The sequence below is a fragment of the Aulonocara stuartgranti genome (assembly GCF_965226115.1).
Source record: "Aulonocara stuartgranti genome assembly, chromosome: 18".
Classification (NCBI taxonomy): Eukaryota; Metazoa; Chordata; class Actinopteri; order Cichliformes; family Cichlidae; genus Aulonocara; species Aulonocara stuartgranti.
In genome coordinates, this window is record NC_138954.1 from 5,890,614 (window position 1) to 5,906,622 (window position 16,009).

The 16,009-nt window shown below is 41.1% G+C and overlaps 1 protein-coding gene across 14 annotated transcripts in view; it reads left to right on the forward strand.

Annotated features, from left to right (window-relative positions):
* The window catches only part of LOC309694488 (disco-interacting protein 2 homolog C), a 204,441-nt gene that overhangs the window by 133,584 nt on the left and 54,848 nt on the right, over positions 1-16,009 (forward strand). For 13 of the 14 annotated variants that reach the window (XM_082514602.1, XM_082514607.1, XM_082514603.1 and 10 more), the window contains 2 exons: positions 11,795-11,956; positions 14,227-14,346. In XM_082514602.1, the coding sequence (XP_082370728.1) occupies positions 11,795-11,956; positions 14,227-14,346 (282 nt within the window). Of the gene's footprint in view, positions 1-5,263; positions 5,340-11,794; positions 11,957-14,226; positions 14,347-16,009 lie in introns of those variants that run through there. The other variant, XM_082514600.1, reaches the window with a different exon arrangement.

The following is a 16,009-nucleotide window of genomic DNA, read 5'->3' on the forward strand; positions in this document are numbered from 1 at the left end:
TTGTAGTGTCTCCGTTTATTTCCTTTTGACACATTTAAAGACACCGTTATACTGATGATCCTCATGCTTCATGTGCCAACGGCCAGATAACAGCTGGAATCAAACCATGAGACCAGGATGTGTCATGCTTTTGTTCTTATTTCTACTTATCTGATTTTTTTCTGCCATACCAACTCGATAAACTGAAGGAAGTAACGTAGTTACTGGTATTCATACTGTTTGAATTGTAATTACCAGTATCTCTCGATCCAGACCATACCAGCTACCACGACATTAGGAAAACTGCTGACTTGACAGATATCCTCCACAAGGAGGGAAAGCCACAGGAGGTTGGTGAAAAGGCCGGCCGCTCACAGCCGCATCGAAGCATATCGACGGAAAGTTGACTGGGAGGGAAAACTGTGGTAGGAAAAGGTGCAGAAGCAACCGGGATGACCGCAGCATTGAGAGGATTGTGATGACAAGTCGATTCAAGAGCTTTGGAGAGTTTCAGCTGAGTGAGCGGAGGCTGGTGTCAGTATCTCAGAGCCACTACACACAAATGTCTTCAGGAAAGGACCTACAACAGTTTCAGTCCTGATATCAAACCACTGCTGACGCAGAGACACCGTCACAGTATCTTATCTGGACTGAGGAGAAAAAAGACTGAACTGTTTCTCAGTGGTTCAAAGTCCTCTTTTCAGATTAAAGTCAGTTTTGTATTTTATTTTGAAATTACGATGTTAAAGTCTGAAGAGTGAAGTTTCCACAGTCTGTGAAGAGTTGGTGCTGTTGGTGCTCCACGGCGTTTTATCAAGTCTAAAGTCAACCAGAAGATTTTAGAGCTCTTTCTGCTTCCAGCTGATGATGAACTTTTTGCATATGGATGGTTTGCTGACCGTGTTATTGCTGGGCTAACTCGCCTGGCCTGAATCCCAGGGAGGATCTATCAAAGCAACCTGGACGTCAGTAACACCTCAGCAGACGCACCCTGACCTGATCAACTCCACACACCACTACACCGATACAGTAATTCTGTTAATGGAGCCTCAACCGAGTACTGAGTGTATAAATGAAATGAAACTGGACACGTCTCTATTGTCAAACCTTCCTTTGAATGATCTTAAGAAATATTCTAATAATTAGAGGCACTGGATTTCTTATTTTAATGACCTATGAGCCAAAATCATCTGAATGAAAACAAAAAAGATGCTTCAGTATATTACATGTAAAGGAAAAAGAAAATGAAGTTTATCATTTTAAATTAAATGATGAAAAAATAACCACCACAGCTTATTTAAAGTATTTCTGAGAACGTTTAGTAATACGTCTCAAAAGGATCAAGGCCCTGCAGAGGCTTGCTAGCCTGTACAAACTATCCTGAGAATGGTAATGTGTTTTAAACCTCAGCAGGAGAAGCAAATATGACCATTCATCAATCAGAAATTCATTGTGACCTGTCAGGATGCTGGGACGATGTTATTTAGTGGGCATTTCTGTTCTTTCCTCTTCCTGTCTGGAGAATTTTCACACAAAGTTTTTAAGCATACCTGCCAAAGGACTGAATGCGATTTTCCCAGCACACCGTTTCCCTGCAAAACTGGGAGGGCAGGACATTCTGCCAGCGCTACAGCAGGGTGGAAGTTGGTTTCCAGCAGCTTCAATTCATGTCGAAAACACGGCGCAAACATGAAAGTGAAAAACTGGCTCGCTGCTGCCACAGAAACCCATTTGTGCATTTCCCTGACAGCCGAGGACTGAATGCTCTGGCGGAGACAGGTTTGTTTTCACGCTGGCACGGCTGGTATCCAGCTCTGAAGATAATGCACCGGCAGACACAGAGTCCCCCCCCGCCAGCTCCACCCAGCCTACATCCAGCTCCTTCGCTGCTCTGATGGGACGACGCCCTTAAAAAAAAAAAAGTTTAATAAATCCTCTACTACTGTTCGATGATTTTCATCATAACCGAGCAGGCCTGTTTAGCTCTTCTCCTTCCCGTGTTTTTATTTTCTGCCGTGTCTGTTTCTAATTAGCCGGGCACTCCCCCAGTATATATCTGCTCCCATGCTTTTCTTTCTTGCTTTGCCAGGTCTTCTTTGAACCTCAGTCGCACTTTCAGCCATTTCCCCGTGAGTTTGTTTCTGCATTCCTTTTCTCCCTTCATTCCTTCACTTTGGCCCTAGTTGAATTTGTTTGCGTGTGGGCTGTATTTTGTATTTTTGTTGGTACGGTGGTTAGTACTGTTGCCACATAGCAAGAAGGTCCTGAGTTTGATTCCAGCAGCTGGCCAGGTCCTTTCTGTGTGGAGTTTGCATGTTTTCCTTGTGTCTGTGTGGGCTCTGGACTGGTGCAGTTGGTGGGGTTATGTTGGGCGTACCCGCCTCTCGTCCTGTAGTAGCTGGAATAGACTACAGCCCCCTCTCTCCCCTCTTTGGGTATCAGAGTTTGTCTCAGGGGTCCGGGCATGTATTTTCCTGCCCTTGCTGCAGTTGTGTGCCTTGCTTTTGCAATTACGTGTGTGACCTCTTGCCTCACAATAAAATGTATGCATTTGTGCATTTGTAGCCATCAAAGCAATAATGGCCTGTGTGAGGAATAAAGATGGGTACGTGACCCAGTTGAGAGTCATTGTGTTTCGGTCTTTGTCACCATCCCTGAGGGCTTTATACCCACAGCAAAGACTTTGTCTGCAAGAACTGATAATTTACTACCTGTCAGGTATCTCTGCTGCTTCATTTCTTGCTTCACTCACACTCTTTCTGTGGACTGAATACAGAAAACGTGGAACTCACAGCTAAGGGATGATGAATGACTACAGGTTTTCTTGTATTTATAAACCCCGGTTACATAAATATTCATGGCTGGAATGAAGCCTTGGCATCGTTGCGCATAATGCAATTAGCAAAAGGCACAAACTGCATCCAAATGTTGCCCACATTTTAGCCAGATTTCCACCCACAACCATGCTTTGTTATAAACAGCTGGTGGTGCTAATTCTTCTGAGATCATTTAAAAGATTAAAATAAGAGTCAAACCTCAAAATGTGCATAAAACCAATAGATGGAAACGCACTTACAGGTCAGCGATGTCTCGTTTCAGGTGATGAGAACATTCCTCCGTTTGTTTTTTACTTCTAATCGATGACTTTGACTTCCTCCCAGTCTGTACTGTGGCTGGTATACAGAGGCCTGTTGCTGACAGGCAGTTGAGTCCTGGGCAGCGTCTTTGGTTGCATAGCTAACCCTGAGAGTTGCGGATTTCCATTACATCACATCATGTTGTTGTAATTTTTCCAGCTGGTTGGTGTAAAGTTTCATTGAGCCTGTTCTTTTGTGAAGTTACAGAGTTCATGTTTATCACAGAGGAAATCCTGAGCGATGTGCACACGTGTGGGTTGAAGCTCTGCTTCTCGTTTCCTCGCTCAAGGCCAACACAGCCTAGATCTGTGTGTGTGTGTGTGTGTGTGTGTGTGTGTGTGTGTGTGTGTGTGTGTGTGTAAAATCTTAGGAGAGTTTATGAACAGAATCATTCCCCCCCTTGTTTTTTATTCAGCTCTTATCAGAACTGCTCGGTTTGCCTGTGACGATAACTTTTTGTTCTCTCATATCTCCCCAATTGGTCATCGCTCCTTTCATCTCTCCACATTTTCCTCCAGCCTGCAGATCTTTTTCACAGGATCATCGCAGACGATCTGGTTGTTATTGTTGACTCTGGGCTGAGTTCAGCTCCTGTACAGAACCTGTGTGTATGTAGTATCGTGATATTTTGTTTGCTAATAATGTATCGATACAGGGACAGCAGAAATCGATATTTTGTTACAAAAAAGGTTTTTGTGCTGAGAGCATGTTGATCCTTTTTCTGAGCAAGAATCCTGACATTCCTTCACTGTCCAAATGTGTTTAACTTGTTTTTTGGCAGCAATAAACATGACAGTTTACTTCTTTTAATTTAAGAAATGTTTTATTTTAATTAAGTTTAAAACTTTTATTTAATGTAAAATTATATTTAGTTTTAATTTACTTTCAAATTCTTCAGTTGCTGAAGGGGCTGCATAGTTTTCATAAATTGCATAGTTCAGAATAGCTATAATTGTACCAGATGGTTGCATTCAGTTAAGTTGGACTAGACTGTAATACAAACCGTTCAGTTTGTCAACAATAAAACTGACTGAAACGAGAGAAAGACTGAGTGCGAGGCTTTGATATTAGATAAAATGAATATTGATAAAGTTTACTTTTATGTACAGAATCTGAATATCGCAAAATATTTTTAAAAATTGCAATAATATCGTATCGTGCGGTAAGTATTGTGATAATATCGTATCGTGGGATGTATGGTGATTCCCACCTCTATTATATAGTTATATATAATACAGTACAGATATACCTGCAATTACTGTTTATTAAAATTAGAGTAGGTACAATAAATTAAGAGTAAAATCGGAAGCAACCATCTGACAATATTGTGTAATGAAGTTTATATTCTATAGAGTATAGTGCTGTAATATTTTTATAGTAAGAAATTGTTTTTGTAGATTATAGGTGCACATTCTTTACTTTATTGTAATTTAACAGGAATCTTGTTCGTGTATTTATGAAAAAAGTGATACTTTAAAGTAGGTAATACCGGTACAGTGTTAGGCAATGATAAGAAAATGAAATATCGCGATAGAATATGGGTAAAGCGCACATGGCCTTTGTTTTCATACGCACATGGTGGACAAAGCATGGCGGCGACGGAGAATGAGAAGGGCGAAAGCGGATCGTTGAATGAAACAGATGAACCAGAATTGGTTTGTAAAAATGTTGCAACTTCAGTGGAACCGGTTTGGTCCGGATTGTCATAATTCACAGTGACACAAAGCACCAAAATAGCTGAAATGAAAACTACAGCCTGATGGAGCATTTCTCACAGAACATCCAGCTGTGTGCAGCTGAGTGCTTTAATGCCTTGCACACTGTTGAGAACCAACAGCAGATATAATTTCTTTAAATTTAAAAGCCATGTACGCACACAGCTTACGTCGGGAGTTTCTTTCCTCACCAGAGTTTTCCTATTTTGGCTTCTTTTTGTAAAGTCCCGTGGAAAACACTCTCCTGCTCCCACAACACTCTTCCCTCACCGTGGGGAATCTTCACATTATCCAGTTACAGTTTAATCTGTGAACTCAGATTTTGCGTTGATGTGCTGTGTTGTGTCAAAAACAAAGACCAGAGGTTTGCGATTGATGCCACTTTTAAAGACTCCCCTCCCTTCTTGTTCCTCACATGCAGGCCTTTTAAGCCACCTCTCCTTGAGAAGGAGGAGGGCAGTGCCAGCTGGTATGATAGAGAATGGAAACTCTGGTCCACGACGCTCCGGTAAGTTTCAATCGGAGCATGGCTGGTGGAGAGCCCAGAATGAGGGTCAGTCTCCCGCCATCCCTTGGCACGAACAGGGATGTCGTATTTCCCCCCTCATAATTTTCAGCTAACCTTCTCTCCACAGTGCCCTCCATCATATGCCTGCTGTTCGAGCTGTGCCCCTCCTCAGTTGTTTCCCCGCTAATTAAATTTGTGCCTAGCCATGTTGTATAAGTGCAGAGGAGAAACCATCAATGCTAACCTTGATAGGAGTAGCATTGAGCTGTTGTGGTAGATGCATGAAAGCAGTTTGTTTGTGTGGATTTGAAAAAAGGCTGTGCTTACAGCTTTTGAAAGTGTGAATTGTTGATGAGGAAAATCAACAATGCTTTTAAAGAAGCTGGATAGCAGCTTGTGTGACTCTTTCCTCTTTTCAAGGTTCTTCTGTTTGTCGTTTTTTATTGATTTGCCTAATTATGCAGCATGATTTTAGTTGTTTTCTCAGCCAGAGGCAATCTGCTTTCAAAGCAGCTTTTCATCTAGGCCAGAAAGCAGATGGTAGAGGAATGCAGGCTGCCCGTCCGCTTCCTTGTTTTAGTTTTTGTCTGTAATTTTTTTTCGTGTTGTATTTTTTGCAATCTGCTACCTCAAATCATAGATACTATATCAAAGAAACCAGCACGACATGTAACAGCCAAGAGTTGTGAACTGAAGACGCTTCCTGCTTTGCACCACTCAGTGCCTGGCATGTAAAACGGCAGCAGCACAGGATGATGCGCTCATTTACTGAAGTGACTCCTTGCACCATTCCTGTTGGACTGCCAGAGAAAATACACTTATCCATGGTGGAGCAAACAAGGAGCAGTCACTTGAAGAAAGACTTTAAGAACAGACCTCTAATTAACCATTTGTCATTGTCAAAAACTAAAAATAGACTTTGAATCCACTAACACTGCTCTGGAATAGTTCCCATATTTAATGTGATTAAGGCGTCTAGATGAGGCCGACTGGGATTTAACAGGAGCTTAGCCCCCCTGTCAGTGCTGTATATCTGCAAGGGGAAGGTCGGTGGTCTCTAAGGGAAGAGGAAAACAGTTTGGGAACAACATGATGAATGAGATGAGGAAGTGATTCACATCTTGATCCTACATTTAGTTTTATTCGGTTACTCATTTATGTAGTGCCAATTTAATTAAAAAAAATCTGTTGCTTTGCATTCAATATGGGGGAGAAAACCCTAAAGATCCTGTAGAGGAACTTAGCAACAGCGGGGAGGAAGAACGTCCCTATAACCAGACTGGAGGAGGGGACGCCATTTAGAGGCAGCCAGGAGTCAGAGAAAAGAAAAGACCAAAACAAAGAGAGAACAAACAGGACAAAACACAAACTGTGGGAGAGAGCAGACAAAGTTAATGAGCTACAATAGTGACATGAATCATTATTAAACACCTGCGAGTGATTTTTGACTGACGTCTCTCCACCACCACCATCGTGGAGACGAATAGCGTTCCTTCCTCTGCAGCTCCAGAAACCTGGAGAATCAGTGCAAAGGTCCATCGAAGCTGTCGTGATGGCACACGTTGGTTTTATTTCTTAATTAGGCTTTTCATTAGTTTTCTATTTTTCTTTTATCTAAGGAGTGCTCCCTGACTGTGGCCTGGCCCAAGTTTCTGCCTCTTTATTAGCACAAACAATAAAAGCAAATTCAGCAGTGATGAAAACACAAATCGAAGCTACTCCACAGATTATAAATTATGGAACAACTGCTGTAATGTAATATGAGATCGTCTGCTTAACCTATTACTTGAGAGTAATTCAGCAGCAGCATGGCTGAGGGCTGCTCTACTGACTGAGTAAAAAAGTGCATTACAGTAGCTGTTAGAGATAAACGAGCACCTCCAGCTTCTCTTAAACGGTGCATCTAAAAGTATTAATACTTCTTAGGTGGAAAAAAAGATCTAGAGATGTGTTTAACATGGATGCTACTCATGTTGAACTCATGATTCACTTGGTTTAAATGAAAAGATATAGCTGGATATCATCGGCAATTAAATCGCTTTAATAGTAAAATTCCCATCGAAGAAAATATAAAATTAAAAGCATCATGGGGCAATTCAGCAGCTTTCTTCTGGTGCTTGGGAGGAAAAAAGTATCAGTGTGGACATGCACATGTATTTGTGTTTGTAAATTTTGGGAGGAGAGTATTTAAACGAATCATACAAATGTGTTTACTGAGGTTTGCAGCAGCCTGTTGACTGTTACATATGTGCAGGAGAGCTGCAGCTTCACATGGAAGAGCAGGCATTTACACACACGATGCAATAACAGAAACTTCTTTAATATGCCAATGAGTCAGGATCGGATGGTAAATAACATTTTGTGTTCTTCTGCATACGTAGATCAGCTGATCTAAGGTAAATATACTGGAATACTTTAGAACTTTTTCACCAGCAGCATTGTAAGACAGTGGGGAAATATCAGGCATAGTCCCCAAATCATCTAACAAAATAAAATATAAACCAGTTTTAAGATGTGCCTGAAACACCAGTGGTCACTGGTGTTACAAAGAACCAAAGCATCCCATTACCCCCTGCAAACACAAAATTGTTTCAAAAACAAACAAAGGCTGGTATTTTTCTTGTCATTCACTGCGTTAAGCCCCAAATCAGCCTGTTCCTGCAGTGCAGTTTGAGTTCTATTGATCCAGCATAAACAGCTTGGTTTTATATTTTTGTAAGAAATATATTAGAAATACTATGCTGGAACTTTTTGTAAAAATCATGCATTTATTTACTCAAAGATGGATTTAATGCCCGATTCACAAGAATGCATGAATAATTAAACGTTTTTGTCCAGTGTAAATAGGCAGCGGACACAAATTATAGCGAGGGTACTTCCTTTTCAAGAGAAAGAAAGAAAATCTCAAACTTTTCCTTGTGAAGCACATTTATCCACAGTAATGCTTCAACAAGATTCACAGAAATTGATGGAGACATTTTCAATTGTGGGGCTTGCAAACTACCAGCCACAGATCCTTGAGCCCGCACATTAAAGTGTCCTGTCCCTGAAACAGCCTCAGCCTCTCTCTGATGGATATTCCAGCAGTGAATGAGGCATTCATCATCATCATCGTCCTCATCCTCATCCTTAGCCAGTGATGATATTCAGCTCTGTCTCAGGTCTTCATAAAGACGACCTGATGAGGTCACCGGAGGTGCAAATATGTGTGCGTGCATGCACACACACATATTCTCACAGATGCTGCACAACAAGTGCCTACAGAGAATATATGTGTAGCTCAAACCGTCAGCCCAGATGTTGCAGAGACAGCGTGCTACAGTAATTAGCATGCTTGTGCTGGGAGCTGCATTGTTGATATGCAGTCCATGTCTGGATTAAGAATTCAGTTTCTCTCCAGCTGGCTTGGGCTCAGTGCTTTGCTAGTAATCATCCCTGCTTTCTCTCACTGTGCACTTATATTTCTCAGTCTTTCCAAGCCTTTCACTTCATATTGAGCTCAGCGGCTCTCGGCTTTATTTGTTCGAACACATGAAAGAGTCATGACATTAAATGGATAGAACCAAATAAAAAAAACAAAATGAGTAAGCTCTTGGTGTTTTACATTTAGCACAAGTCGTTAGAGCTTAAAATGATTAACATTGTGTTGTGAATTAAATATTTAATTTGGTCATTGGTAATTCACCTCATTATTCTGGATAAAGGAGACATAAACACAAATAAACAACTGGGAAAAGATGCATCAGAACTGCCTTTATTTTTGCAGTATCGACATGTAGACGTCAAAATGATAATGGCTAAATCAACCTATTCACATTTCACCAGTTTAAAGAAATATAAACAAAAACTGGCTATAGATGGGGCACTAAATGAATGACTGAATCCATGAAGTGCTTCTCTTCAATTCTTGTGGGTTTATTTATGTAGAACCAGCTGACAATGGTCACTTCAAAGTGTTTTACACCATAACAGAAGATGCTGCAACGCTCTGACATGAGCAAACACTTGGCGACAGTGGGAAGGAAGAACACAAGTCAATGCCATTAGATAATAAAAACACAAGGAGTGAATCCACATACAGAAAGTTCATTTACAGAGAACAGCAAATGTAAGGTTATATATAGTTGGTGGTGGATGGAGCCAATAGACCTTTAATCAAAGCAAAATGAATAATGAAAGTCAATGCTGACAGCTCTCAATAGAATAAAACACAATGATGTGAAACCAGAAACCCAACCTCGTCTCATCATCCGAAACAGATGCTAAGTGACGTAATGAGCATCCTTCGAAACATCTCAGTGAGTTTAATCGTGGGCACGTGATGGAGTGAATTACATTAACATGAGCAGCACTTGTGAACAGGACCCCTCAGTCATGACTCGCTCTGCTGCCTTTTCACAGCAGGAACCTTCACGCCATGAAGTAGTTTGATCTCCTTTGTCTTCTGGTCCTTGACTGAAGCAGCGGTGCATCATGCGGGAAGCTGTGAATGGGAGCAGCGAGGCAAGCGTTCACATATAAATCATCCAAAGTGGTGACCTCTCTTTGAGGGTGTTTTAGAAGTTAAGCAAAGAGGTGCTCCTTCAGTCCTGCTATTCTGGAGTTGAGGTACAATTTGAAATGACGACTTTTAGTTCCCTTGAGCTGTGTTTCAAACTTAAAGGGTTTAAGTGTGTTTTGTTCAACACTAAAATATAACCGAGATGGACTCAATGGTTGGATAGTGTCCCAGTATTCTCAGAAAGTGGTTAATGTCTAAGACGCACCCTACAGATGTTTCAATGCACTTTTGCATCCTGATTACCTCTGTGATTGTTTTTCTACATCTGCACTTGACCTCTGACCTTACAGGAGGCCCGATAAGGAGAAGCTGGAGGGATTTCCAAATGCACGAAGCACTAAATGCCAAAAATGACCCACAGTGAACATTAGGGAACCTTGCAACTCTGAAACCCAAGACTACAAGATCAATCTCAGCGTGCTATAAATGTTAATGCAGTGGTAACCCAATGCAAATGACGCACATAACGCAGCAAAAACAGCAATGCGTAGAACCACAAACCTACTTTTGGCTTTGTGGGGATGGCTTTCTATTGGATTAACTTGAAGTGGGCACTCTGACTCAGTGCAAAGATACAGTAAAGGATACGTAAGGATATACCTACACACATCCCAATTTAGATTCACCGCGCATCCTCCTGCTATCATCATTTCATGCTTCGACCACTCAAAGTAAAGAAGCCCTCGGGCAGAACAGTAAACAGCGTTTGATGTTGCTGAACTGCATCCCAGCCTCATAAAAGAGGTAAATTCGAAGAATTTAAGGAATGCTATGTGCTTTGAAACATTAGGCACAGCAGACAGGTTGAAGCAGTATCTAAATGCAGCACAAAATAGGGTGAAAAACAACCAGAAATGAATGGTATGATGTGGGTGTTGATGGAAATGGAGTCTTTTTTGTTTCTTTTTTTTGCTCGAGAGAGAGGCAGATGTTGCAGTAGAGGGAGGTGGTGGTGAAATGAGCGGTTTGTGGAGCGATCAGTGAGGAATGATTGGGAGATTCTGGAGGGATTTGGTGGTTCTGGTGGATTTTTGCTCTATTTTTTTGAAGTGTGTCACATCTTTAAGCCCCCGACATGATTCGTCTTTAAAGATTCTTTGGTAGTCAGTGAATTTCTTCCTAATTTTCTTTCTCTTGTGGCTTCCAATAGTGTTTTTATCCACATATCTTTAAGAATTTTACTAGAAATCATTTTATTGCCTTTATAGCAGGTTAATAAAGTCTACATCTTGAACTTTTCCTATAAGCACACAAACAAACGTTACTATTGCTTTGCTATACTTTCAATGTCCTTCCTAAACTACCTGCTGCATGAGACAATAGGTTATGGAACCGTCTTTAGTAAAACAGACTAAAATATCTAAAGCATTAACTTTGTTAATTATCTGAATTTCATTGACTGTCTGTGTCACTTCCTGTCTGAAAGCCTGTTGAAGCCACAGCTGTTTTCAGGCACTGATGTTTCGCCTCTGCTGGCTCAAGAACTGGTGATTCAACCGACATTTAAACTGACGACTCCGCTGCTTTCAGTCTTTACAACTTAACTGACACCTTATGTCCTTTCTGCATGCACAACACTTATTAATATTCAGCCGATGTTTCAGTTGTCTCCAGTCGTTATCGGTTAATCAACGTTTTATTTCATCGGTTACTTTTTGTTTAACCGTTCGATCGACACCTCAGCTGCTTTAATGCTAACAGTTTCACTGATGTTCATCTTCATCTATGACTTCTTGTGTCAATTTCATTTAAGTAGAAACTTCTTTAGTCTGACATTCAGCAGATATGTTTATAATTTACTGGGTTGTGCTGGGTTTCTGATCCACATTTAGAGTGTAGTAACAGCAGGATGTGTGAGGGTACTAACCCGCCTCCCTATTTTCTCACATCCCAGAGAACCACTCTGCCCCTCCAGATGTCACCGGCTACACCAACAATACCGCCAACACCACCGCGACCGACGCCATCCAGGTGGAGAGAGCCCCAGGCGCTGGCACCGCAGCCCAAAGACAGACGCCCAAGTACGGCAACGCGGAGCTGATGGAAACTGGAGACGGTGAGTCAAGACTGGCAAATATGAACAGTTGCTCGTGTTTTTCAAGGTGAAATTCTCTGATTGTGTCGCATTTTCTTTGGGGGAATGCATCATATTTTCTGTCTTAGTGGATGTGAAGAACATCCTGATCATGATGAGAGAAGAAGAGCTGAAGGCTAGAATGTTTTGTTACTTTGGATTCATGTGAGGCTTTTATTGTGTTTTTTGTTGCTTTTGTGTTTCAATGTTTTCGTTTTAATTTTTCTTGCAAAAGTAAAACCAAAAAAGTTCATTGGTAATAATTTTCTGCAGGTGTTTCTCTTCTTCTTATCACAGGCAGGTGTATAATCTTGTAGTCTAAACAACACAAACTGTATCAGCAAAATCCAACAAAGAGTTTATCTTCATTCATGGTTATATAAACCAGCTCTTTGTAGTCCAGACGTGGCGGGGGATCGGATTTGGTTCGTAATGCCTTTTAGCACTGCAAAAGATGAATCCACAGATTTCTGCAGAGACCTCAAAGATGACAGAGGTTGGCAGTTTGCTGGTTCGTAGTTCAATAATTCCTTCTCTGGAGGGACGCGAGGCTGCAGCAGACTGAGTTATTCATCAGACAATACACTGGATGCTGCCGCGGGCCGAGATGCTGAATGCATGAAGTGGTTTGATAGATCAGATGCCAGAGTTTGCACACGGGGCCCTGTCGGGATGTTTGGTTGGAAGAGATGCAACAAAGTAGACAGGATTTCATCTGAAATAACACTTTTTATTGTGTTGCTTCCAGTCGGGCTGCGCAGACTTTTATTTCCAAAGATGAGCTTTAGTTGAAAGATGTTTCATCATTAATACTTAGTGTTTGGATTTTTGAGGATTTAACATTTGATTTTAGAGGGTTTCCTGTGGTAGTTTTTAAAAAAAGTATTATATTAAATTTTTAAGGCTTTTTTATCCTTGAAGGGTATTTTCCTTTTTGTAACTTGTGTACATTTATCCAGACGTCCATTGTTTTAACCACGTATGCAGTTCAGGTTTGCAGAGGGAGCCCAGCCCAGCTGTCATTGGGCAAAAAACAAGATACACTTGGACAGGTTGGTGAAGTACAGTATAAAACATGAGATTTGCAGTATGCAGTGGATCGAGTGGATCTTGCGATCAGGTATCTAGAAACCCCAAATTTGAAAACAAAATATAATTTATCAGATGAATAAGAGTAGAGTCCTTTTTCTGGGTAAAGCAAATACTGCACCTCCTCTTGTCACGCTTCATTTTCGTCTGCAGCGCCTCGTCGGTCACTGTTGCGACATGCATCCGTCGTTCACCATTTCATTCCCGCCCTGTTTCACCCGCTTTATGTTGAAATGTGGAGCACGTGTGCAGCATGTGTGGGTGGATTAAAATTTGCACCGCCAAACATTAACGTGCACTTTATGCATGTTCTTAATACATTTTAAGGGGCAGAAGAAAATGTTTGGATAAAAGAAATGTACTTCCTGGTGAGCTGCTGAGGTCAGTCGCAGTTTGAGTTTTACATGAATGTACATTAACATCCACCCACGCACGCACAGCTGGTGTGAGTGTTGCAAGCTAACCTCTAACATCGGCAGTTCATACAGTGCAGTGGTCTTTTGCAAGGATAAGTACAATGAATTAAATGTTGCATCTTTTGACTGGATAAATGTGAAACAGCCAGGGATGGAAAAAAAGACGCTTCCTTTGTGTTCAGTTGCTTGAGAAAAGCCTGATGAGAGAAAAGGCAAAAAAAACCAGCATAAGCACCCGAGGACTGCAGGGGGGTGAAAACAAAAGTATTCGAGTTTCACTGAGTAGCGCTCCTTTACCTTCACACACAGACGAAATAATAATCTTAACAACATCACGTCTGTCTTTGGTTCACCCTGCAGCCCAAACCAAGTCTGCCAGTACATCTGTTTACATCCACATTTAGACTTTCATTTTCCTTCTTTGTCTTAAGGCTACAAACTCTGTGGGTTTGAAAATGGCCTTAATGAAAGAGCAATTTGAGCCCACACCTCATCTCATACGCTATTTTTGCATTTTGAGTGTCATTTTGTACGGCAGCTGTCATGATTGCTCACTCGAGGGCTCTTCAGTGTAGTGTTAAAACTTGGGGATTTTTTTCTATCACGGATGAAACGGTGGGCTGCTCAGTGGAATCCGAAAGCAGCGACTACTTCACGTGTGCACCTGTGAAAGCGCAATTAGAAAGTCTAAGCTACGACTTGGATTAAAACGTGTGGTCTTTTTGTGTGTTTGTTCACGCTCCACAGGTGTTCCAGTCAGCAGCAGAGTTTCAGCCAAAATACAGCAACTCGTCAACACTCTGAAGAGACCCAAACGGCCGCCATTAAGAGAGTTTTTCGTCGATGACTTTGAAGAGCTTTTGGAGGGTAACAGCTTCTCTTTTCACTCTTAAAAATACTTGAAAATACGTGTTTTTGTATATTTTGATTCATGTTCTTGCAAAAATGTGTGAAGCCAATTAAGGAAAGACTTGGTTGCCCCCTGGTGCCTAGACCACCCCCTCATCCACATTAGAAGATGGGATATGAACATCGAGAGTGGTCAGCTAGCTGTTGTTCTCAAAGAGGATGCTGCACCAAAAACCTCCCTGTGAATGCTTTGATTGCTACCAGATTGCAGTGATTTGCTGTATTTTGCATGGAAGGTGCTGACTTGTCTGCAAACACTCCCTAAGCAGTAGTGAAACCTATGCAACACAAGCTGGAAATGGAGAACCTTCAAAGTAAAAGCTGTCCCCTACCATTGCAACAACTTTCCAAAGGGGAAACGTTAACTTTGTATCATAGTTTCTTCCAGCAGCCAAGAGATTACACATTTTTCCTTGGTGACCAGTGGTTGCCAGGGTGTCACCAACCAGTCTCTAGGTAGCGTGGTTAGGGGCTAAATTAGGTTACTTAGCTTAGCTTTTTATATTGGTGGCTTTTTGGGTGATTCCCTGACGTCTAACAGTTGAGTGAGTGAAACTGTAGTTATTATTTGTATATGACTTGGAGCTAATTAGCATGTTAATTAGCATGTGCCTGTGTGATGCACTCATACAGTTTATGCTAACCTAGCTTGTTAGCATTAGCTGATAACTTGGTACTCCAGCCTATCCTGATATTTTGGCTCCCCCCCAACACAGCTGGAGCCAAAATGCAAATCTCCAGGCTTAAAACAAATACGTAACATTACAATGATTCTGCCAGTCTTTCTTTCAGTGTTGACCTAAAGTTGAGTGGTGGTAAAAACATATATTTTGCTAAAACTTTTGAAAAATAATCTATGCAGACAAATGACTGAACCTCATTCCCTAAAGTCTCCTCTGACAAAGCAGAGTCTAACTGATGAATATTTCCTTCTGTTTTCAGCATGAAACGCTGCAGAGCCAGAAGTTAATTCATAATTTAAGCATGAATAGCAAATGTTGGAAAGACTCGGTTTGGTTCAGTATGTCGTTGAAATTCATTAGCAGGGCGTTTTGCTTGATTAAAAGCTCTTTCCTGTGAACTTTCTGTCTTACAGCAGTGGTGACACGCAGTAAATGTTTCATTATTCCTAACATGCACATTTCTACATGGCTGTATAATACAGTGAACTCATAAGAATAAACAATTCTGTATTATGATATTCTATTGATTTATACGGGTTAATTTAATATCAGCTTTGTCATATTGTTCATAAAAGGTCGCTGGTTGACATTATGTCTTTTCAATCTATTAAAAAAGCATAAAAGCAAAGTTAAAGATATTTGATGTCCTGTAATCTGCAATAAAAGTTGCAGATCGTAAAGAACCAAGAAACATAAATGTATTAATTTTACTGTGACCTGAACAGCTGGACTGATTATTTGAGGAAACTTGACTTAAATGGGAGAAAATAGTTCATTTGTGGTGGTTTGATGGTCGGGTGAATATTTTGGACGTGGTTGACGTGACCACCGTTTGCCTTTAAAACGTTTTACAGTAGTGGGCAGGAACGTTCCTCTTAGGAAAGTTCCTAGATTCAGGCGGACTCATCCGTCTCTTCCTGTAAATCCAGACTGACCTC